The 22,712-nt window shown below is 43.3% G+C and overlaps 1 protein-coding gene across 3 annotated transcripts; it reads right to left on the bottom strand.

Annotated features, from left to right (window-relative positions):
- Nucleotides 1–770: 770 nt before the first annotated feature.
- LOC134357917 (leukocyte elastase inhibitor-like) lies at nt 771–21,481 on the bottom strand. 3 transcript variants are annotated; one of them, XM_063069688.1, is made up of 7 exons: nt 21,341–21,481; nt 19,114–19,292; nt 12,090–12,227; nt 10,571–10,688; nt 9,378–9,520; nt 4,909–5,073; nt 771–1,460 (listed from the first exon to the last, which is right to left on the bottom strand). In XM_063069688.1, the coding sequence occupies exons 2-7, from the start codon at nt 19,279–19,281 to the stop codon at nt 1,056–1,058; spliced, it is 1,137 nt and encodes a 378-aa protein (XP_062925758.1). In that variant the 5' UTR covers nt 19,282–19,292; nt 21,341–21,481; the 3' UTR covers nt 771–1,055. The 3 variants fall into 3 exon arrangements, with proteins under 3 accessions (XP_062925758.1, XP_062925760.1, XP_062925759.1); XM_063069690.1 differs by lacking the exon at nt 21,341–21,481 and adding an exon at nt 21,208–21,230; XM_063069689.1 differs by lacking the exon at nt 21,341–21,481 and adding an exon at nt 20,809–20,832.
- Nucleotides 21,482–22,712: the final 1,231 nt, after the last annotated feature.

Raw genomic sequence — 22,712 nt, 5'->3', positions numbered from 1 at the left:
AAATGCCATGTTAGCATTCATTTCAAGATGTCTAGAATAAGAGAGCAAGGAGGTGATGCTGAGGCTTTATAAGGCACTGGTGAGGCCTCACCTTGAGTTTTGTGAACAGTTTTGGGCCCCTCATCTTAGAAAAGATGTACTGGCATTGAAACCTTTTGAATGTTGAAAGGTCTTGTCAGTAGATGTGGAAAGGATGTTTCCCATGGTGGGAGAGTCTAAGACAAGAGGACACAGCTTCAGGATAGAGGGGCACCTTTTCAAAAGAACAGACATGGATAAACTTCTTTAGCCAAAGGGTGGTGAATATGTAGAATTTGTTGCCACATGCAGCTGTGGAAGCCTGGCGTTAGGTGTATTTAAGGCAGAGATTGATCGGTTCTTGATTGGACATGGCATGAAAGGTTACATGGAGAAGGCTGGGAACTAGAATTGAGGAGGAGATTTAAAAAAAAGATCAGCCGTGATTGAATGATGGCACAGATGGTCTAATTCTGCTCCTATGTCTTATGGTCTTATATTCAAACTGTAACTGCAAACAGACCAATTAGCGATGGGAGCAAACAGGTTAATTGAATAATTTAAGCAAAAATTAAGGAAGTTACTGCAACTGTGAAAAACTGATGTGAGCTTTAGATACAAGTGAAGCAAACATGGAATCATCTTAGAAATAATCTTGTTTTGACAAGAGGGAATAGAGTGGAAAGTATTGCCACTGTGACAAATAATTTATCAATTGCATGAAAGATGTCTCGTTTAACAAAAATATGAGCAAGAGGAAAGCACGTGTTTATTTTTGAAAGTTCGGCATTCCAGAACTATCCATTCCAATCACAGGCTCTCCATCTCATGATAATTAGAAGCAAAGTATAAGCAGTTACTTTTCTAAGGAATGTTTACTCATTTATAGCATACCAAAACTCAATTGGTTAGAGTACAGAAAATTAATATTATACTTTATTCCACCCCTTAACTTCATGAAAACCTACCCAACACATAAATGTTAGAGGAAAAAAAAGCAATGGATTGAAAACTGCTGCAACCTAACGGCACCAGGTCTAAGGAGATGAGAATCTTCCAAAGAATAAAATGTTGCGTGTTTTGTTGTGCCGAATGAAGAACAGGAACGGATGGTCAGCCACAAATTCGAATGTCATCGGAGCACATCGCAACATCATGATCGCTGCTGTTGAAGCAGCCGCTTCTGTGCCTTCTTCATTAACTTCCACAAAGGACTTATGCACTACTTTGGTCAAAACAAGATCATTTCTACTAGTCATTGCAGAGTAGTTAGCTTGCGTGGTGCTGAAAGCATCGACCATCCCCATTTCTATGAGGATAGACTCAAGATCATATTTTTCTTCCAGTTTGAATTTGGGCAGAACCACATTAATCTCTATCTCGTTCATTTTATCAGGGTTGGTCCAAGTCATCAGATGATCAACCGTGAGATGATTCTGAAGCTTAAAACAAACAAAAAGAACTTACTGTTAATCCATCCAGACAATAACTTGAATACAAAAAATGTAAGCTACTATATTATTTCCAACCAAAACCAAATCAAATGTTTTATTCATATTTTCTTTTTTTTCCAGTTACCCATTAACTCATGGATCATTAACTAGATTAAGGGTTAATTTCACAATAAAGTCAAAGGAGTTTTGATGGGCTTACAAGAGAGATAGAGGGTTTAGAGAGAGTAGCTTCACGCCAGCTCCCAGGAAACCAATGTACCAAAAGTTCAACTGTTTTTACATTTGAACCCATAACGTTTTTTAAATGACAGAGCTAAATTAAGGCGTTTGGTGGCCACCTCCCGTTTCTAATATGCACATCTACCCACCGCATTATAACAATGTCAAAAATTAAAATCATTTGAAACAACACATTTCAGCTTTATCAGAGGTCATTCCTATTAGCCAGTGTGACAGTCTCATATTCAAGATATCTTAATATGGTGTCATTCACAGTACACCAGAATAAAGAAAAACAAAATAATTGTTAATGCGGAGCAGATGCAGCAGAAAAAAAGCACAATATTAATACAAGGCAATAAATATAAATACACAAGATATCCTATACATTGATTGTACATCCAAAAAGTGATGCTATTACAACACATAAGGAGTTGTTTTCCTTTCTCTGTCTGCCTTTCAGGGTAATGGCTACTCTTATCAATTTTCTGGCAGCTTGTGGACACCATGCTGAGTGGCATCGACAGTGTTACTGCTCACCTTGACAACATCACTGTGACAGGCAAAGATCAGACAGAATGATACCGAGAATGATACCGAGAAGGGTCTCAGCCCAAATGTTTACTCTTTTCCATGGATGATGTCTGACCTGCTAAGTTCCTCCAGCATTGTGTGTGTGTTGCTTTGGACTTCCAAAATCTGCAGGCTGTTTTGTTTGAGAACTATACCAATGCCCGGACCATGTTTTGAACAAACTATAAGACACTGGATTGTGACTTCAGGGAGAAAAACGCAGTCTCCTGATGTCTTCATTCAAGTATCTGGAATTCATCACAGATGAGTATGGCTGTCACTCAGATCCTGAAAACATTGCTGCTATCTTCAAAATGTCCCCAACATCAGATGTTAGCAATTTACGATCATTTTGGAGCATAATCAGTCACAATTCTGTATTTCTCCCAGGAATGCACCAGAAGGAGCCACAATGCCAGGCTCAACAAGGGTACCACGTGGAAATAGTCTGAACAATAGAGAGAGGTTTTCAATCAGGCGAAGAATGTGCTGTCATCTAACCTTCTCTCGACTCATTTCAACCCAAGCTGCAACAGATATGCCCAACTACAGGGTGGAAGCTGTCATATCCCAAATCTTTTCTGCTGATTCCGAAAAAGCTGTTATACATGCAACCAGATCAATGACCACAGCAGAAAGGACCATGGACAAAAGTTGGTCACCTGACAACAAATGCTGACTTTCGTATATCGGGCGTTATTCCTAACAAAGTCTCAAATGTTCTTGGGCAAACCCTTTAAACAGTCAAGACTTTGGGAAGTACTGTACCAATGAATTTTGAGATTATTGTCATTGCGTGGTTTTAATGAATAAAGTTTTATTTCGATTCCAGCTTTATTCTATCTTCTGGCTTCAGGTCTCATCGGTAGTTATAGGTGAGCGAACATGCCAGACTGTCTGTATTCAAGGTGAGTGACAGGAAATGATAAAGTAATGATGGCTGCAGTTGTGGAGGGGTGGGTTAGTACATGAAGGTGTTGATCAGCCTTATTACTTGGGTAAAGTAACTGTTTTCAGTCTGGTGGTCTTGGTGTTGATGCTAAGTAGCCACCTCCCTGACGGGCGTGGGACAAACAGACCTTAGGCAGGTTGTGTGGTATCCTTCATGATGTTACCAGTCCTTTTCTGATACCTTTCTGTATGCATGTCCTTCATGGTGGTTAGGCAGGTGCTGGTGATGCCACAGGCAGCTTTGACTACCCATTGTAGAGCCTTCCTGTTCAATGCAGTGTAGTTTCCATTCCATGCAGCAGTAGGGTGCCCTCTGCTGTGCATGTGCAGAATGACAGGAGTATAGATGTACTTACTCCAGTTCTCTTTCTGAGATGGCTAAAGCAGAGGTGTTGACGAGCTTTCCTGGTTGTGTAGAATCTGTTCTGGGACAGTGAGAGTTTGTGCGAGATGTACACTTCCAGTAGATTGAAGCTGCTCGCAGTGTCCACTGCTGTAAAGAGGGGTGCAAGCGGTGCGAATTCTCCGGAAATCGACAACCAGGTCCTTTGTCTTATTGACAGTGATGAAGTGGTTATTTGCCTAACACCTGGCCTTGAGCTCTTCCACCTCCTCTCTGTAGGCCATCTCATCGTTGTTGGTGATGATGCCCACCACTGTCGTGTCACTGGTGAACTTGACAATGGGATTAATCGGGTGTTTGACCATGCAGTCACGTGTGAGCGGAGAGCACAGCCCTGGGGAGAACCTGTGTTGAGGATGCTGAAGAGGGAGGAGAGGTTGGTGCATCCGAACTATCTGAGGTCTGTTGGTGAGGAAGTCCAACACCCAACTCCACGTTGGTGTATTTAGACTAAGGAGAAGGAATTTGCTTTCATGGCCAGCATTGTGTTTTATGCCCCAAAACATGCATTAAAATCGTTTACAACATCAGGGAGAGATGAGCCTCTGGTACAGTCCACGCTGCTTTTCCTTGTGTAGACAGTTTGCTCCTGATACCCAGGGATCAGTATCGGACAGGGGATACTGAATTTTTTGAGTACATCTGGGCTTAGCCTTCTTGATGCCCAAAATGAGTTTTCCCTTGGTTGCTCTGAGAGATGTTCGGTCACCAGAATTGAAGGCAGCGCCCTTGGGTTTGAGTAGCAGAGCGCACCTCATCATTCAGTCTGTGTCTTCTCCATTTGTTGTGGTCTCCTTGACCATCTGGCAGCTAGTCTGTTCAATAGAGTGCTGAAGCATATGGATTGCCTCATTAGGCCATCCTCTTAAGCAACACACATCGAAGTTGCTGGTGAACACAGCAGGCCAGGCAGCATCTCTAGGAAGAGGTACAGTCGACGTTTCAGGACGAGACCCTTAATCAGGACTAGGGTCTCGGCCTGAAACGTCGACTGTACCTCTTCCTAGAGATGCTGCCTGGCCTGCTGCGTTCACCAGCAACTTTGATGTGTGTTGTTCGAATTTCCAGCATCTGCAGAATTCCTGTTGTTAGGCCATCCTCTTGACTGGTTTCTCCATTTTCAGCAGCAGTTGATATTCTGCGATTGATATTTTACGTCACAAATGAGGAAATTAAGAGGGAATTTTTAAGAAAAAATCATTTTCTTGGACTGAAGGTAGAATCCAATTTCCTGTTTTCCCCCTGAAAAACAATTCCAATTAATTGGTTATACTAAAGCTGCAGACTTACTTTTTCCATCCCAGTGAAGTCATCATTTATATCTGGCAATAGGATGACCATACTAAGCTCATTATCATCATAGGGCAGCTCAAGTATCTTGGTTGAAACTTCTGGAATATAAGTGAAGGCAAACCTGCTTTTTAGCTTCATCATTTGCACAGGTTTTGTTTCATGCTGCATGCAAAAGAAAAAGGCAATTAGCAAATTTAGACTACATATTTAGCCTGAAAAAAAATAGAAATTAATGAAAATTACAAAATGAAGTTTTCTTCATCCCACAATGACTGACATTTTTTGTGTGAGCTTAACTATTACTACAGGAAAGATACTGGCATGGCTAGAGCATTGGCTGAGAGGCAGGATAAAAGACTGGGATAAGGGGAGCTTTTCCTGGTTGGCTTCCAGTGACTAGTGGTGTCTGTATTGAGACCATTTCCTTTTAGGTTATATGTCAATGACTTGACTGGGGTAATTGATGGCTTTGTGACCAAGTTTGCAGATGATATGAAACCAGGGGGAGGGCTGGTAGTATGAGGAAGCAGAGAGGTTACAGTAGCACTTAGACAGTTTAGAAGAATGGGCGAAGAAGCGTCAGTCAGAAGACTGAGAAATGTATGGTAATGCATTTTGGTAGAAGAAATAAAACAGTAGTCTATTTTTTAAATTGAATGGTCTGATGTGCAAAGGGATATAGGTGTCCTCATGCAGGATTCCCTAAAGGTTAATTTGCAGATTAAGTTGGTGGCGAGGAAGGCAAATGCAATGTTAGCATTCATTTCTAGTGATTTAGAATATAAAAGCAGGGATGTAAAGTAGAAGCTGGTGAGGCCTCACTTGGAGTATTGTGAGCAGTTTTGGGCCTCTTATCCAAGAAAGGATGTGCTGACAGTGCAGAGTTCAAAGAAGGTTCACAACACTGATCAAGCAACACACATCAAAGTTGCTGGTGAACGCAGCAGGCCAGGCAGCATCTATAGGAAGAGGTATAGTCGACGTTTCAGGCCGAGACCCTTCGTCAGGACTAACTGAAAGAAGAGATAGTAAGACTTGAAAGTGAGAAGGGGAGGGGGAGATTCGAAATGATAGGAGAAGACTGGAGGGGGAGGGATGGAGCCAAGAGCTGGACAGGTGATTGGTAAAAGGGATATGAGAGGATCATGGGATGGGAGGCCCAGGGAAAAAGGGGGAGGGGGGAAGCCCAGAAGATGGGCAAGGAGTATAGTGAGAGGGACAGAGGGAGAAAAAGGAGAGAGAAAAAATATATAATAATAAATAAATAATGGATGGGGTACGAGGGGGAGTGGGGCATTAATGGAAGTTAGAGAAGTCAGTGTTCATGCCATCAGGTTGGAGGCTACCCAGACAGAATATAAGGTGTTGTTTCTCCAACCTGAGTGTGGCTTCATCTTGACAGTAGAGGAGGCCGTGGATAGACATATCAGAATGGGAATGGGACGTGGAATTTAAATGTGTGGCCACTGGGAGATCCTGCTTTCTCTGGCAGACAGAGTGTAGGTGTTCAGCGAAACAGTCTCCCAGCCTGAACAGACTGTCAAGATGAAGCCACACTCAGGTTGGAGAAACAACACCTTATATTCTGTGGGCCGCACCGGACGCAGTATTCTCCGTAACTTCCGCCACCTCCAACAGGATCCCGCCACTAAGCACATCTTTCCCTCCTTCCCCCCCCCGCTTTCCGCAGGGATTGCTCCCTACACGACTCCCTTGTCTATTCGTCCCCCCCATCCCTCCCCACCAATCTCCCTCCTGGCAATTATCCTTGTAAGTGGAAAATGCCCTTACACTTCCTCTCTCACCACCATTCAGGGCCCCAGACAGTCCTTCCAGGTGAGGCGACACTTCACCTGTGAGTCGGCTGGGGTGATATACTGCGTCCGGTGCTCCCGGTGCGGCCTTCTATATATTGGCAAGACCCGACACTGGCTGGGAGACCACTTTGCTGAACATCTATGCTCTGTCCGCCAGAGAAAGCAGGATCTCCCAGTGGCCACACATTTTAATTCCACGCCCCATTCCCATTCTGATCTGTCTATCCATGGCCTCCTCTACTATCAAGATGAAGCCACACTCAGGTTGGAGAAACAACACCTTATATTCCGTCTGGGTAGCCTCCAACCTGATGGCATGAACACTGACTTCTCTAACTTCCGTTAATGCCCCACCTCTCCTTCGTACACCATCCGTTATTTATTATATTTTTTCTCCTCTCTCCTTCTTCTCCACCTGTCCCTCTCACTATACTCCTTGCCCATCCTCTGGGCTTCCCCCCCCCCTTTCTTTTTCCCTGGGCCTCCGGTCCCGTGATCCTCTCATATCCCTTTTGCCAATCAACCTTCCAGCTCTTAGCTCCACCCCTCCCCCTCCTGTCTTCTCCCCCTCCCACTTTCAAATCTCTTATCATCTCTTCTTTCAGTTGGTCCTGACAAAGGGTCTCGGCCCGAAACGTCAACTGTACCTCTTCCTGTAGATGCTGCCTGACCTGCTGCGTTCACCAGCAAATTTTATGTGTGTTGCTTGAATTTCCAGCATCTGCAGATTTCCTCGTGTTTGCGTTCACAACATTGATACTGGGATTGAAAGGCTCATCATATCTTGAGTGTTTGTGGCTCTGGGCCTGTATTCACTGGGATTCAGGAAGAATAAGGGGGATTTCATTGAAACCTATCAGATATTAAGAGGCCTCGATACAGTGGATGTGCAGAGGATGTTTCCAGTGGTGGGGGAGTGCAAGACCAGAGGTCACAGGCTCAGAATAGAGGGACATCCAATTAGAATGGTGATGAGGAGGAATTTCTTGAGTCAGAGAGATTTGAATCTGTGGAACTGCCACAGGTAGCTGTAGAGGTCAAGTCACTGAGTACACTCAAGACTGAATTTAATGTATTCTTAGTAGACAGGGCATGAACGGCTACGGGGAGAAGGTAGGGGACTGGGGCTGAGAGGGAAAGGATCAGCCATGATGAAACATCTGAACAGACTTGATGGACCAAATTACCTATTTCTGCTCTTGTAGCTTAAGGTCTTAATTTTTTTTGTTAAGATGGCAGATAAGATACAGAACTGGGCACAAACCATGCTTCACCAAATGTGCAGCAAAATTTACATGTATTCAACGTGTGATACAAAGGGAAGGCACTGTAACCCTGCGTAACAGGATAAGGGATAGGAGTACTGCAGTGAGGTATAGACCCCGATTTCATTTACTGTTAAGTTCTTTAATAGTCGCTACTAAGGTCTAGGTCTCCTTCATGGAATATCTTATGCCTACAGTGTAGACAGCACCTTAAACCCCATTTTGCATAAACATCAAACATCTCTGGGCTGTTTTCAGGGGTGCTAATTTTGAATGAAGATATTACATGTATATCTAACATGAGAGGTTACAAACTTTTGCAAATACTAAGAAAAGAATCATTTCCAACAGCAGTCAATGAACATCAAACAATCCCAAACTGCACCAGACCTATCCCTAAAATCAAGCTGCAAAGTTTGCTCCTTCCAAAGTAAAACAAAATATGTTTGTTGCTGTCATCTTTGAAGTTATGCTCTCATGTGTAAATTCTATTGGAATGGAGAGGTCAAATCTGTAACCTTCTATCTCATTCGAGTAAACAAGCACACGATAAGTAGATATGGTGACCAATATATGAGAGTCAGAGCACCACAGTACAGAAACAGGCCCACTGGTCCATCTAGTCTGAGCCTATTCCAATCAACCTGCCCCTGAACCATACCCCCTGCATACCTTTCCAATCCATGTGCTTATCCAAACGTCTCTTAAAATATACAAATAGAACCTGCATCCATCACTTCCACTAGTAACTCATTCCACGCTCTCTCCACCCCGTGTGAAGTAGTTCCCCATTGACATTTCACCTTTAACCTAACAAATATCTAGAGGTGTGGTATAAAGGGAGGCCAGTGGGGTAAGGGATAGAAACCCTGGGGTGAGGTTTAGGGCAGCATGCTAGTTTACTGGTTTGCATAACGCCTTATGGAGCCAGTGATCAGCATTCAAATCCTCCCTCATCCTAAGGAGCTTGCACATTCTCCCCGTGACCGCGTGGGTTTCCTCAGCTGTTCCGGTCTCTCCCTTCACTCTGCTTCATCTTGCTGGCTCTACTCCTCTACTGTCTATCCACATTTCACCCCACTCTCTCTGCTTCACACCGTGTCCAATTACAGTTGTACAATCCTGGATTTGTCCCCCCGCCCCCTTAATCTGTACATCCTGGTTCACTCCACATGATCGACTGGGCCACCAACCTGTCAGTTCCCCTCCAACGCCACCCTGACATCACCCTTTAAAGAGAAATATTCTGCTAAGGACAACAGATTCCCAAATTATTATTACAAACATCAGGATTTTGTTTGCCGGGTACACCACACCTTTATTGATTAACTGTAACAGAGATCAATATTTGTTAATACCTTGATTTCTCCCATTCACACATTACCTGCTTTATTCTGAATTCTCCATCATGTGTCAATTCTGTATTAAATTTTCTGTGCCAGTTTCCCTTAAAATAAATGGCATTTACAAGAACAAGCTTTGTCAAGCTGTCAACAGATCCTTCAGCCAGTAGGTTTGTGATCTTGCCTAAGGAGTGGGGTCAGTGAGAGGGAGGGAGGAAGAAACACAATTCTATCGTTAAGGTCAAGAAAACAAACAGCATGATGTACACTGCAAGTGTGAAAGACAATATTTAGCACATGTTTGCAGGATGTAAAGATTCATGGCCTGCACATATTGTTGATTTTCTCAAGCCCCTGACTTCTAACACTAGACAGGACAAAGAAACATGGCACTCGCAGACACGCACGCTTCCAGATTCCAAGGTTTAATTGATTCAATTTGTGGATTGTGAAATCTCCCTCTTCTTGGACTCTTCAAAAAATGTACTCCATGGCTGCAAACTCTGGCAACTGTTTCTGCAAGATCGCCTCTCTGCTATATTGTGAATCACCAAGATCGTCTCTTCGTTGAATCGTGAATAAACAAGTCTCTCCTCTCACCTATTTCAGGAATCACCTGGATTTCCTAAACTTCCACTCTAAGGCTGTGCTTGAGTATGACTTTGTTAAGAACCGTTTCTAAGTTTGACTGTTTGGGAGCTATAGATGCACAACGACGTTAACTTCTGTTTAAGTTAGTCATTTGTTTAATTTTCTATATTTCTGCATAAATGTTAATAACTTTAGTTGATTTGCATTAATCCCCCAACTTCATTCTACATCTATTGTTGTTGGTCCGTAACATTACACATATTGTTGATTCTCCCAAGCCCCTGACTTCTAACATCAGACAGGACAAAGAAACATAGCACATGGAGACACGCCCACCTGCAGATTCCAAGTAACGCACCAATTCTATTCCTGTTGTTTCATTGACTCTGCACCACAGAATTCAGGCTGATCTGACAGCTCAATGGAAAAGTATCTTCACCAAGAACTACAGTGGTTTCAAAACATCTCATCATCACCTTCACAGGAATGATAAATCCTGGTCTTACCATTTATGCTCTAGTATTACATGAAGGAGAAAATAGTTCTGTTGAACAATCTTGGGAAATATTGCTCACTATGAAGATTGAAGGCAGCAGAAGACCACGTCTGTGCCTGGCCACAACTATTGTCCAGTATCACTTACCTTCAGTTTGTTTTTCTGCCCAGGTGTTGATCTCCTGTCTGACTGCTTCTGCTGCGGTAAGAAAATCAACTGGAGCCAGTTCTGCCTGGTAGTATTTCAGTGTATCAGCAAGGTACGCCTGGAGGGTCACAACAGATCAAAATAAACCTCACTTTTATGAATTGTACCAATTGATTATTTATTTCTTATCAAAATGGCACAACAATATTGAACTTGAGGGTCAAGGAATAAAATTGTGACAATTTGATACCCAAATCTTAGTGGAGTGGTGTACAAAACCAAAGTATTACAAATGTTGATATTATGATACTTGTATAGACTAGTTATAGTCTACAACACTAATAACTGAACGCTAACCGAAGCCAAGGCTTTGAGACCTTATGGTTCCAAAGCTTTATGGGCCAGAAAATGATGGAATTTAAATACAGAATTCAGCTCTTTAACATCCGCAGAAAGGAAGTGAACACATCAATTCACGAACTATTTGCAGAATACTTATAAAGCAAAAAGATATGCATTTATAGTGCAGTATATAATATTTAAAACTACTCAAGGGCATGCATTCAATCAAACAATATATAATTGTTTTCAAAATGGATTCAAGACTACGACTAATATATTCATGCAAAGTGCAAATGGTACACATGGTCCATTTTCAAGTTTACATACAAAAAAAAATCACATTACTAAATGCACACCACAACCCCGACCTCAAAATGCTAAATGGTGCGATCGTGAGTAGCTGCAACATGATCTGGTACAGCAATTGGAATGCAAGAGGCAACAGACTTGTCCAAATGCATCACAGGCATATCCCTCTGCATCTTCAGTAATATCTACATGAGGCCCTGCCTCAAGGAGGCACCATCCATTAAAGATTCCCACCATCCAGGCCATGCCATTGGGCATAAGCAGCTGAAGTCTGAAGTCTGACAAAACCAGATTCAAGAACAGCTACTTCCTTTCAACCAACAGAACCCTGATCATTATAATTTAGCAACACGAAGACTACTTTGATAACTGCACTAAAACCAACTTTGTTTTTAGTTCTTTCTTGTAAAATGTGTAGAATTTGTTTAAATTTTTGTTTTATCTCACCAGTTGCTGTTTACTGTATATGATGCTCTCTGGCTGTGATGCTGCTGGAAGCAAACTTTTTTTTTTAAAAATCACACCTGGGCATTTGACAACAAGCTTAATTTTGACTTCCTATGCCCAGTTCAGTAAATATTCCTGCATCGATTTTCCTTTAGTTTACACCTCAACAGATAATAGTTTTTCCTTTCCAGGATATTGAGATTCTTTTCTGTCTGTAATACATTTCTTATTTGGCATTCTTCAGAAGAACACAACTGAAGTCAAAATTAAAATCCAAGCCCATTTTCATTAGGGAAATAACCCACTTTTCCATCCAAAACACAAAATACCTTTTTCGCTCATCTCATTTGTGTTTGATCAGTTTATCAACAAACGAATTTGGCAGTTTAGTCTCTAACACTCAAAACAGAGAAAACCTTACTGCAAGGAAGTTGTAGTTCTTCTCTCCAAAAAGGCGATTGGCTGTTTTCAGCACGTACTTTGCTTGAGGGTTGTTCAATTCAAGTTGAAGTTTCTGAAACTCAGCATGGACATCCTTGACTTTGTCAAAAGCAAGCACCTAAGAGATGAGGTTAACATTCATTATTAGAATCCAAGTGCATTTTGTAACCCAGTTCAACCTGAAGTAAACCGTATCGGAGTTTAATGGAACTATAAACCAAATTCCCATTGTTGCTTTCCTATTTAATCTACTGCAGAACATCAGCAGCTGTGTTAAAAGGCCAGAAACTCCTGAAGGTTATTAATCAGCTGATGGCTTAAGGGAGATTGGAGCATAAAGATGATGACAGTATTTTTGTTACAGGAAAATATTGTCAAACTCAGCTCAAGGGCAGAAGATAAAAGAGTTAAGTCTGTTAAAGATAATAGGCTGAAAGATGGAATCAGGAATTAGAGAATTTTGCCACTAATTCCACAGAGCATCTGCTTTCTTATTCCAGTTGAATTGCCACAATATTTAGACAATCTTCATCAGACTATCACCCAGTACTTACTGTTGAAGCAACACTCTTCACTTTCAGACTCTTTGCTGGGCATATTGAGATTCCATATCGGAAAAAGACGTGAATTGAAGTGGAGTCATTGTGAGAGAGGGCCAATGTTAGAGTGGATAGCCTTTGGCTCAAGAGGCTAAGGAAAGTAGCAAATGTTTTAGATAAGATTCTGGTCAGTTTCCATCTCTCTGTCTATTCATACATTAAGAATGGGTCCAGTGTCAGTAGTACGTTCTTCATGCGGGGTCCGGGGACTCTGGGAAAGATCCAGTCTCCCTGATAACTACATCTGCATGGGTGCATCCAGCTGCAGCTCCTTTCAGATATCTTAGGGAACTGGAGCTGCAGCTGGATATTCTCCGGCTCATATGGGAGAGTGAAGAGGTGATAGATAGTGGCTACAGGGAGGTAGTCACTCCCAAGTTGCAGGAGGCAGGTAACTGAATAACGGTCAGGAGAAGGAAAGGGGACAGGCCAACAGTACTAAGAATCCCTGTATGGCTACTCCCCTCAATAATAAGAATACCACTTTGGATACTGTTCTTTTTTTTTGGTGGGGGAGGGGGCAACCTACCAGAGCAAAGCCCAGACAGGTCATTGGCAGTGAATTTGGCTCTGTGGCTCAGAACGGAAGGGGGTGGGGAGGAGAGGGTTGTGCCGTACTGGCAGGGCATTCCATAGTGAAAGTAGCAGACAGGACACTCTACGGATATGAAAGAAGCAGCCGGATATTATGTTGCTGAAAGGGGTGAATACATCACTGAAGATGTCATATTGAATACAGACAGTATATGGAATAAGGTAAATCATCTGTAATGCAGTTAGAGATTGGCATCATTGACTCGTGACTGAAAGTTCCTAGTTGGAAGCTTAACATTGGATACACATTGTATCGAAAGGACAGGCAGGTAGGCAGAGGGCTGGGGTAGCTCTGTTGCCAAAAAAAAAATGAAATCAAATCCTTAGAAAGAGGTGACATAGGATCCGGATTCCGGGTTTGTACTCACTAGAGTTTAGAGGAAAGAGAAGGGATCTCATTGAAACCTATCAAATATTGAAAGGCCTAGACTGAGTGGTTGTGGAGAGGTCGCTTCTCGTAGTGGAGGAGTCTAGAACCAGAGGGCACAGCCTCAGAAGAGAAATGAGAATTAACTTTTTTTAGCCAGAGGGTGGTGAATCTGTGGAATTTATTGCCACAGATGGCTGTGGAGACCAACTCATTGGGTATATTAAAGCAGAGATTGATAGGTTCTTAATTAGTAAGGCCATCTAAGGTTACATGGAGAAGGCAGGAGAAATAGGGTTGAGAAGGATAATAAATCAGCCATGATGGAATGGTGATGCAGATTCAATGAATGTAATTCTGCTCTGATGTCGTAAGTACTTACAGAAATATATCATTTTGACATGGTCTGACTCGTGTAATTCCATGTTCAGAACAAGGTTATTCTTAACTTATTTGTATTTTTCAGGGCAGCATTTCTCAAAATGATTTGAACCTGGGCATTTTGTTAAGTCGCAGCAAAGTAACAGCAGTTTGTGGAAATTCTCCAAATGCTGTCAGCCTGAATGTCAGAGGTCCGTTGTTCTGTGGGTGAACATCAGATCACTCACTGGCACATCAATGAGTCAGAAACCACAAACGCTGCTGACAATGTGGCATTTCGATTGTGACCGGGATGCATACCATCCAGACAGACCACTCCATAAACAAGCACGAGCTGCTACGAAAGGAAAAAGGAGAGAACGCAGAATACAGTGTCACAGTTCCAGAGAAAGTGAAGTGCAGGAAGACAAATAAAGTGCAAAGTCCTAGCAATGTGGATTGAGAGAACGAGAGTTCATCTTTTATCCACTAGGGATCCATTCCAGAGTCTTACAACAGCAGGATAGAAGCTTGTTGGTACGTGTACTCATGTTTAAATCCTCAGCTTGGTATCCACAGCAATGTCCAGAACAAGAGCAGAGGCACCTCTTCATACATGATGCTGGCTGTTCTACTACCTCCACACGAATCCCATTGACCCACATTCGGTCTGTAGCCTTCTCTGCCTTGCTGATTCAGGTGCAGATCTACACGCTTTTCAAAAGTCATGAATGTATCTGCCTCCTTCATTCTTCATGTAACACATTCCAGATACCAACCAGCCTCCAAAATAACTCCCATCTTAAACCTATGCCCTCTTGTCTTAGACATACCCAATATGAGATTGTTGTTCTTTAAACTATCTATCCTACCTGTTCCTTGTAATTATGTCTACATCACTCAGGTCACATAGACCACACCACAGAAACAGGACCAGTCCAGAATCTCAGCTTCTCTGTTCTGGGGAAAGTAAATTCAACTTATTCATTCTCATCTGATACCTGAAATGTTCCAATCCAGGTAAGTTCTCAGGTATCACCAGAAAGGCACACAATACTCCAGGGGTGACACATGCCCGAAGCTCATCTGACTTTCCCGCAATAGCCTTTGCACTGAGGTGTACAGAACTTCGAACACCCACCACACCATGTCCAAGCTTTCGAGTCCTGACTTGGTATGTAGTCTTAACATCTTTCCCCACAACTGCTCCGCTATCTGGTCTGGCACCCTGGTCCCCATCCCCCTGCAACTCCAGCCTAAACCACCATCCCCCCTCCCCTCATGCAGCGTTAGCAAATCATCCCGCAAGGATATCAGTCCCCCTCCAGTTCAGGTGCAAACCACTCCATCTGTAATGGTTCCATCTTCCCTGGAAAACAGCCCAAGAAATCCAAAAATCTGAAGCCCTCCCTCCTGAACTACCTCCTCAGTCAGCTGTTAAACTGTCTGATCTTCATATTTCTGGCCCCATTAACACGTGGCATGGGCAGCATGTAATCCTGAGATTACAACCGAGGAGATCCTGTCCTTTAATTAAGCACCCAACTCCCTGAACTCACTTTGTAGGACCTCTTCACCCACTAACCCATGTCATTGGTACCAACTTGGACCATGACTTGAATTGTAAATAAGCTTGAAGGAGTACAGAGAAAATTTACAAGGATGTTGCCAGGTCTGGAGGGCTGAATTATCAGTAAAGATTGAGTAGGTTAGAACTTTATTCCTTAGAATGTAGAAGATTGAGAGGAGATTTGATAGAAGTATACAATATTGAGAGGCAGAGATAGGGTAAATGCAAGTAGGCTTATTCCAGTGAGGTTGGGTGGGACTACTAGAAGGCATGGGTTAAGGGTGAAAGGTTAAAGAGTTAAGGGTGAAAGGTTAAAAGCTCAAGGGGAACATGAGGGGAAGCTTCTTCAGAGGGTTGTGAGAACATGAAATGAGCTGCCAGCACAAGTAGTGCATGCGAACTCAAAGTTTGGATAGGTACAGAGATTGTATGGGTATGGAGGGCTATGGTCCCAGTGCAGGTTGATGGGAGGAGGCAGTTTAAATGGTTTGGCATAGACTAGATGGGCCAAAGGGCCTGGTTCAGTGCTGTACTTTTCTATGTATCTGACTGCTCACCCTCACTCTTAAAATGCCGTGCAGCTTAAGAGAGCTTCTAACCTGCAGTTATAAGACTATTAAATAGTTCCCTAGTACAATAAGCATACACAAAATGCTGGGGGGGACGTAGCAGGCCAGACAGCATCCATAGGAAGAAGCACAGTCCACATTTCAGTCCGAGACCCTTCGTCAAATCTAACTGAAAGAAAAGATAGTAAGAGATTTGAAAGTGGGAGGGGGAGGGGGAGATCCAAAATGATAGGGGAAGACAGAAGGGGGAGGGATGGAGCTAAGAGCTGGAAGGTTGATTGACAAAAGGGATACAAAGCTGGAGAAGGGAGAGGATCATGGGACGGGAGGCCGAGGGAGAAAGAAAGGGGGGGGGGGGAGCACCAGAGGAAGGTGGAGAGCAGGCAAGGAGTTATTGTGAGAGGGACAGAGAGAAAATAAAAGGAAAAATAATAAATAAGGGATGGGGTAAGTAGGGGAGGAGGGGCATTAATGGAAGTTAGAGAAGTCAATGTTCATGCCATCAGGTTGGAGGCTACCCTGACGGAATACAAGGTGTTGTTCCTCCAACCTGAGTGTGGCTGCATCTTGACAATAGAGGAGGCCGTGGATAGACTTATCAGAATGGGAATGGGACGTGGAATTAAAACATGTGGCCACTGGGAGATCCTGCTTTCTCTGGCAGACAGAGCATAGGCATTCAGTGAAACGGTCCCCCAGTCTGTGTCGGTTCTCACCAATATATAGGCCACATCGGGAGCACCAGACACAGTATATCACACCAGCCGACTCACAGGTGAAGTGACGCCTCACCTGGAAGGACTGTCAGGGGCCCTGAATGTTGGTGGGGGAGGAAGTGTAAGGGCATGTGTAGCACTTGTTCCACTTACAAGGATAATTGCCAGGAGGGAGATTGGTGGGGAGGGATGGGGGGGACGAATGGACAAGGGAGTAGCGTAGGGAGCGATCCCTGTGGAAAGCAGAAGGGGGGGGGAGTGAAAGATGTGCTTAGTGGTGGGATCCCATTGGAGGTGGCAGAAGTTATGGAGAATTATATGTTGGACCTGGAGGCTGGTGGGGTGGTAGGTGAGGACAAGGGGAACCCTATCCCTAGTGGGGTGGTGGGAGGATGGGGTGAGAGCAGATGTGCGTGAAATGAGAGAGATGTGTTTGAGAGCAGAGTTGATGGTGGAGGATGGGAAGCCCCTTTCTTTTAAAAAAAAGGAAGACATCTCCTTCATCCTGGAATGAAAGGCCTCATCCAAAGAGACGGAGGAATTGTAAGAAGGGGATGGCAATTTTGCAGGAGACAGGGTGAGAAGAGGAATAGTCCAGGTAGCTGTGAGAGTCTGTAGGCTTATAGTACACATCAGTAGATAAGCTGCCTCCAGAGATAGAGACAGAAAGATCAAGAAAGGAGAGGCAGGTGTTGGAAATGGACCAGGTAAATTTGAGGACAGGGTGAAAGTTGGAGGCAAAGTTAATGAAGTCAATGAGCTCAGCATGCGTGCAGGAAGCAGCGCCAATGCAGTCGTCAATGTAGTGAAGGAAAAAGTGGGGGACGGATACCAGTATAGGCTTGGAACATGGACTGTTCCACAAAGCCAACAAAAAGGCAGGCATAGCTGGGACCCATGCAGGAGCCCATAGCTACACCTTTAGTTTGGAGGAAGTGGGAGGAGCCAAAGGAGAAATTATTGAGGGCAAGGACTAATTCTGCTAGACAAAGGAGAGTGGTGGTAGAGGGGAAATTTCCCTCCCCCTCTTCTGCTTTCCGCAGAGATCACTCCCTATGCGATTCCCTTGTCCATTCTTCCCCCCCCCACCCCCCAAATCCCTTCCCACCGATCTCCCTCCCGGCACTTATCCTTGTAAGCAGAACAAGTGCCACACATGCTCTTACACTTCCTCCCTCACCACCATTCAGGGCCCCAGACAGTCCTTCCAGGTGAGGCAACACTTCACCTGTGAGTCAGCTGGGGTGATATACTGCGTCCAGTGCAGTCTTCTATATATTGGTGAAACCCGACGCAGACTGGAAGACCGTTTCGCTGAACATCTACGCTCTGTCCACTAGAGATAGCAGGATCTCCCAGTGGCCACACATTTTAATTCCACGTCCCATTCCCATTCTGATATGTCTATCCACGGCCTCCTCTACTGTCAAGATGAAGCCATACTCAGGTTGGAGGAACAACACTTTATATTCCATCTGGGTGGCCTCCAACCCGATGGCATGAACATTGACTTCTCTAATTTCCGTTAATGCCCCTCCTCCCCATCCCTTATTTATCTATCATTTTTTCCTCTCTCTCTATCCCTCTCACAATAACTCCTTGCTTGCTCTCCATCTTCCTCTGGGCACCCCTCCCCCTTTCTTTCTCCCTAAGCCTCCCGTCCCATGATCCTCTCCCTTCTCCAGCCTTGTATCCCTTTTGCCAATCAACTTTCCAGCTCTTAGCTTTATCCCTGCCCCTCCTGTCTTCTCCTATCATTTCAGATCTCCCCCTCCCACTTTCAAATCTCTTACTATCTCTTCTTTCAGTTAGTCCTGACGAAGGGCCTCGGCCCGAAACGTCGACTGTGCTTCTTCCTACAGATGCTGCCTGGCCGGCTGCATTCACCAGCATTTTATGTGTGTTGCTTGAATTTCCAGCATCTGCAGATTTCCTTGTGTGGGCCCTAGTACAATAAATTGGACTCCTGACCTCACAACCTATTTCATTTTGATCTTGCCCTTATTGTTTACCTGCACTGCACTTTTGGTTGCTGTTACACTTTATGCTGCATTATTACAGTTTTGTCTTATTCTACCACAATGCACTGTGTATTAATCTGGTCAGTATGAACTGTATACAAGACAAGATTTTCATTGCATGTCAGTATAAGAGACAATAATAAACAAATTCCAAACTGCTTGACATATAAAAACGAGCTGTACATTCTAATATTCAAGCCATATCTACCTTGGCCATCTGTGTTGCTGTATTTCCACTGGCACCAAGATACACCATAGCCAGGGCATTTGATATACTAAACGGGGACACAAAGATGTTGCCAAGTTTGCTATCTTTATCCAAATGCTTGTAGAGATCAACCGCAAATTTGACATTTGCAGCAGTCAGATGATCCATTGTTAACGTCTCTGAAAGAGGAAAGTGTGGGGGGAAAAAAGTTTAATTTAACTCTTGCTATTTATATTGCCGTTAATGAATACTATTCAAAGTGCATATCACAAGTCCTGGAAATGCAACCACAAGTAATAGACAACTTCTCTGAAAAGTATTGATCATGGCTGGGGTCACCCATCCTGTTAAGACACAGCCCAGATGAAGGCAATGGCAAACCACTTCTGTAGAAAAGTTTGCCAGGAACAATCATAGTCAAAAATCACAATCGCCCACATTTCACAACACAGAACATGATGATAACCATGGTGAGCAAAGTCCCATTTGTTGCTCGCTAGTCTTTTCTCATTTACTCTCTACCTCATTATAAACATTTCCTGAATCTTTTTTGAATACCAAGGTTGACACGTATTTACATTGAGACACTGGAATTTAGAAGTCCATCTGGTTTCTGTTGTGTTAAAGTAGCTGGATAAATCCAACTGGAGTATTCTGCATCCAGAGAACAGATGTAGGTCTTGTTTATCCAAAGCCCGACACACAACAGCTCTGCTGAGGATTTCATTTTAACTGCCCCACAGAACTCCACTTACAGCAGCAGCCAAGATTTTTGTGCTCACGTCTTCAAAATCAAATCTGTACGTATGATTCAGACTCTAAGATCTAAGGTCTAAGATCTCGACCAGTGAATCACAACTGATATGGGCTACTGCACTGCTGCCAGTAAAATCATAGTCCACAGCAGAATTACAATGATCACTCATCCAAAAATATGTTTGCGTCTACTTTTTTTTAAAACAACTAGCTTTCATGGAAAGATATAGAAATCAATTATAGGATTAACTGGAATTAACATTTCCAAAGTATTAAAAAATTGAACAAAGCCCTATTAACGAAAGGAATGCCCCAATTTGCCACTATCCCCACTGCAGAAAAGTCCATCTTCCAGTGGCAGCAGCAGAATTACAGAACTTCATCTCCAACATTATTATTGGAATACACTAACTAATGCTAAAATACTACAAACAGCTTTCCAATTACCTCTGAATAGAAATAGCAAATAATAAGATTACTCTTGCATTATGTGTACAATTTCTATCCCACATGACTATTTATCTGGTGCCTCACCTGCATTTCCCATTCTGTTTACATTTCTGGATTGTGCTCTAAATTAATCAGGTTTAAAACTTTGTGTCCATTGGGTTTCTGGCCAGTCTATTAACATTTTTTTTCTGGGCCTGACTGGGACATGGCAAAAACAAGTACATAAATTTAATCTCTTAAAATATACAATTATAATGAAAGGATGCGGGGGTTACTTAGCGCAAAAAGACCACTAAATCTCTCACAGACTGTACAATTGTGGTAAAGTAGGTGTCGGGGTGGGGCGGTCGGGGAAATCAATGTATCAGAATCAGACACATGTCGTGAAAGTTAACTTTGCGGCAGCAGCACGATGCAACACGTAATAATAGAGAAAACATCAATTAAAGTGTATGGCACATCTATTTGCGAGAGTCTTTGGTGACATACCAAATCTCTTCAAACTCCTAATGAAGTTGCCGTGCCTTCTTTACAGCTGCATCGACAAATTGGGTCCAGGTTAGGTCCGCAGAGATTTTGACACCCATGAAATGCTCACTCTTTCCACTAAAAATGTGATCACATCACACGAAACTTTAAAAAAAACAACGTTCTTTGCAAAACCAAAGCCAGCTCCATGATCAAAGCAGTTAAGCACTCGTGAGATAAAACTCTTTGAATGGGAGAAATTCATTTTCTTCCAAAAACTTAATTTAGAAGACACTCTTACACAACACTAAAGAAAAAAATACCAGGTAGTATTGAAATGAGACGGAGAACAAAACACCCAGTCTTTCAAAGTTTGATGAACGAGGCAAACTCAATAACTAATGGCTAACAAACTCTTACATTAAAGTACTTCAATTGCATTAACTTTGAAGGCACTATGATCCAGAGAATTCCCAAAAGTTTGATTTGAACCAAATCATGCATAAAAAACGGTGCTTTCCGTGTTTTTAAGAAAAACACTGAACAATTTCACCTTATCCCGAAAGCAAACTGAAGCAACTCTCGCGATGAAAGACGAGGAAAGGTGAACCAGCTTCTCCGCAGTAACACACTACGCAAGTGCACCCACCCGAATAGCTGCGCTCCCGCTGCTCCTCGCAACCCTCAGATTCCCAGCGCTCACAATACGCTGCTGCGGTTAGCGTGAATAAGCTGGTAGTGAAATAACAGCAGAACCTCAGGCAAGCCACAGGCATACTCCCTATAAAAGTGATTGACAGCAATAACCGGGCAGCGTGTAACCGGCCTTCTCGCCCTGATTGGGCTGAATAACCGGACAGGGTGTGGCTACAGTAAGTTTCTGGCCACTTCCAGAAGTCGTGTTCCGCGTTACTACGCCAATATGACCATGTTAAGGCGTGGTGTACGTGGGAGGATAGATATAAAATTAAATTGTGTTTACATTGCATTGCAAAGCACACGGTACAGTCATAGAGCAATACAGTACAGATAAAGGCCCCTCCACCTAATGAGCCAATGGCAACACCCCAGCTAGTCCCAATTACCTGAGTTTGGGCCATATCCCTCTAAGCCTCCCCCCTCCCCCTCCATGAACCTATCCGAATGCCTCGTAAGTGATAAACAACAGGAATTCTGCAGATGCTGGAAATTCAAGCAACACATTAAAGTTGCTGGTGAACGCAACAGGCCAGGCAGCATCTCTAGGAAGAGGTACAGTCGACGTTTCAGGCCGAGACCCTGACGATGCTGCCTGGCCTGCTCCGTTCACCAGCAACTTTGATGTGTGTTGCCTCTTAAATGATATAGTGTTTTACCTGCCTCCTGGGCTTCTTCTGGCAGCGAGTGAACACGTTGTCACTCAAATCTCTTTTAACTCTTTCTCTTTTCACCCTAAATTCATTCCATTCAGCTATGGTCTCTTGTTATCCTGGGAAAAAGATCATAGTTATCCACCATATTTTATGCCTCTATTCATTTTAAACATTTCTGTAAGGTCACTCCTCATTCGTCAAGGAATGAAAACAAAGCCTGGCCACAGTCTCCCTATAACTCAGGGCCTCTTGTCCCAGCAACGTCCTTGTAAATCACTCCTGCTCTTTTTCCGGTTAACAACATACTTCCTATAACAGGATGATCTAATCTATACACAGCACTCCCAAGTGCAGCCTCACCAACAACCTAAACAACTGCAGCATAATGTCCCAACTATATGCGCAATGCCCTGGCTGATGAAGGCCAATGTGCTAAATGCCTTTTTCACCACCCTGGCACCTGTGACACCACTTTCAACAAACTATGAGTTTCTATTCCTCAGTCCCTCTGTTGCATGACCCTCCTTAGGACCCTACCATTCATAGCGAGAGTCCTACACTGGTTTCATTTTC

The sequence above is a fragment of the Mobula hypostoma genome, chromosome 17, assembly GCF_963921235.1.
Source record: "Mobula hypostoma chromosome 17, sMobHyp1.1, whole genome shotgun sequence".
Lineage (NCBI taxonomy): Eukaryota > Metazoa > Chordata > Chondrichthyes > Myliobatiformes > Myliobatidae > Mobula > Mobula hypostoma.
The sequence above is the reverse complement of the archived record's forward strand: the minus strand, read 5'-3'. Positions and strand labels throughout refer to the sequence as shown.

What these genes read in the sequence shown, in the direction of transcription:
- LOC134357917 (XM_063069688.1), bottom strand. Translation starts at nt 19,281, where the DNA reads ATGGATCATCTGACTGCTGCAAATGTCAAATTTGCGGTTGATCTCTAC. An exon ending in AGAACTACAACTTCCTTGCA is followed by an intron (nt 10,689 to 12,089) that starts GTAAGGTTTTCT and finishes GTGACCCTCCAG; the next exon opens with GCGTACCTTGCTGATACACT. An exon ending in GAGAATTCAGAATAAAGCAG is followed by an intron (nt 5,074 to 9,377) that starts GTAATGTGTGAA and finishes TTTTGCATGCAG; the next exon opens with CATGAAACAAAACCTGTGCA.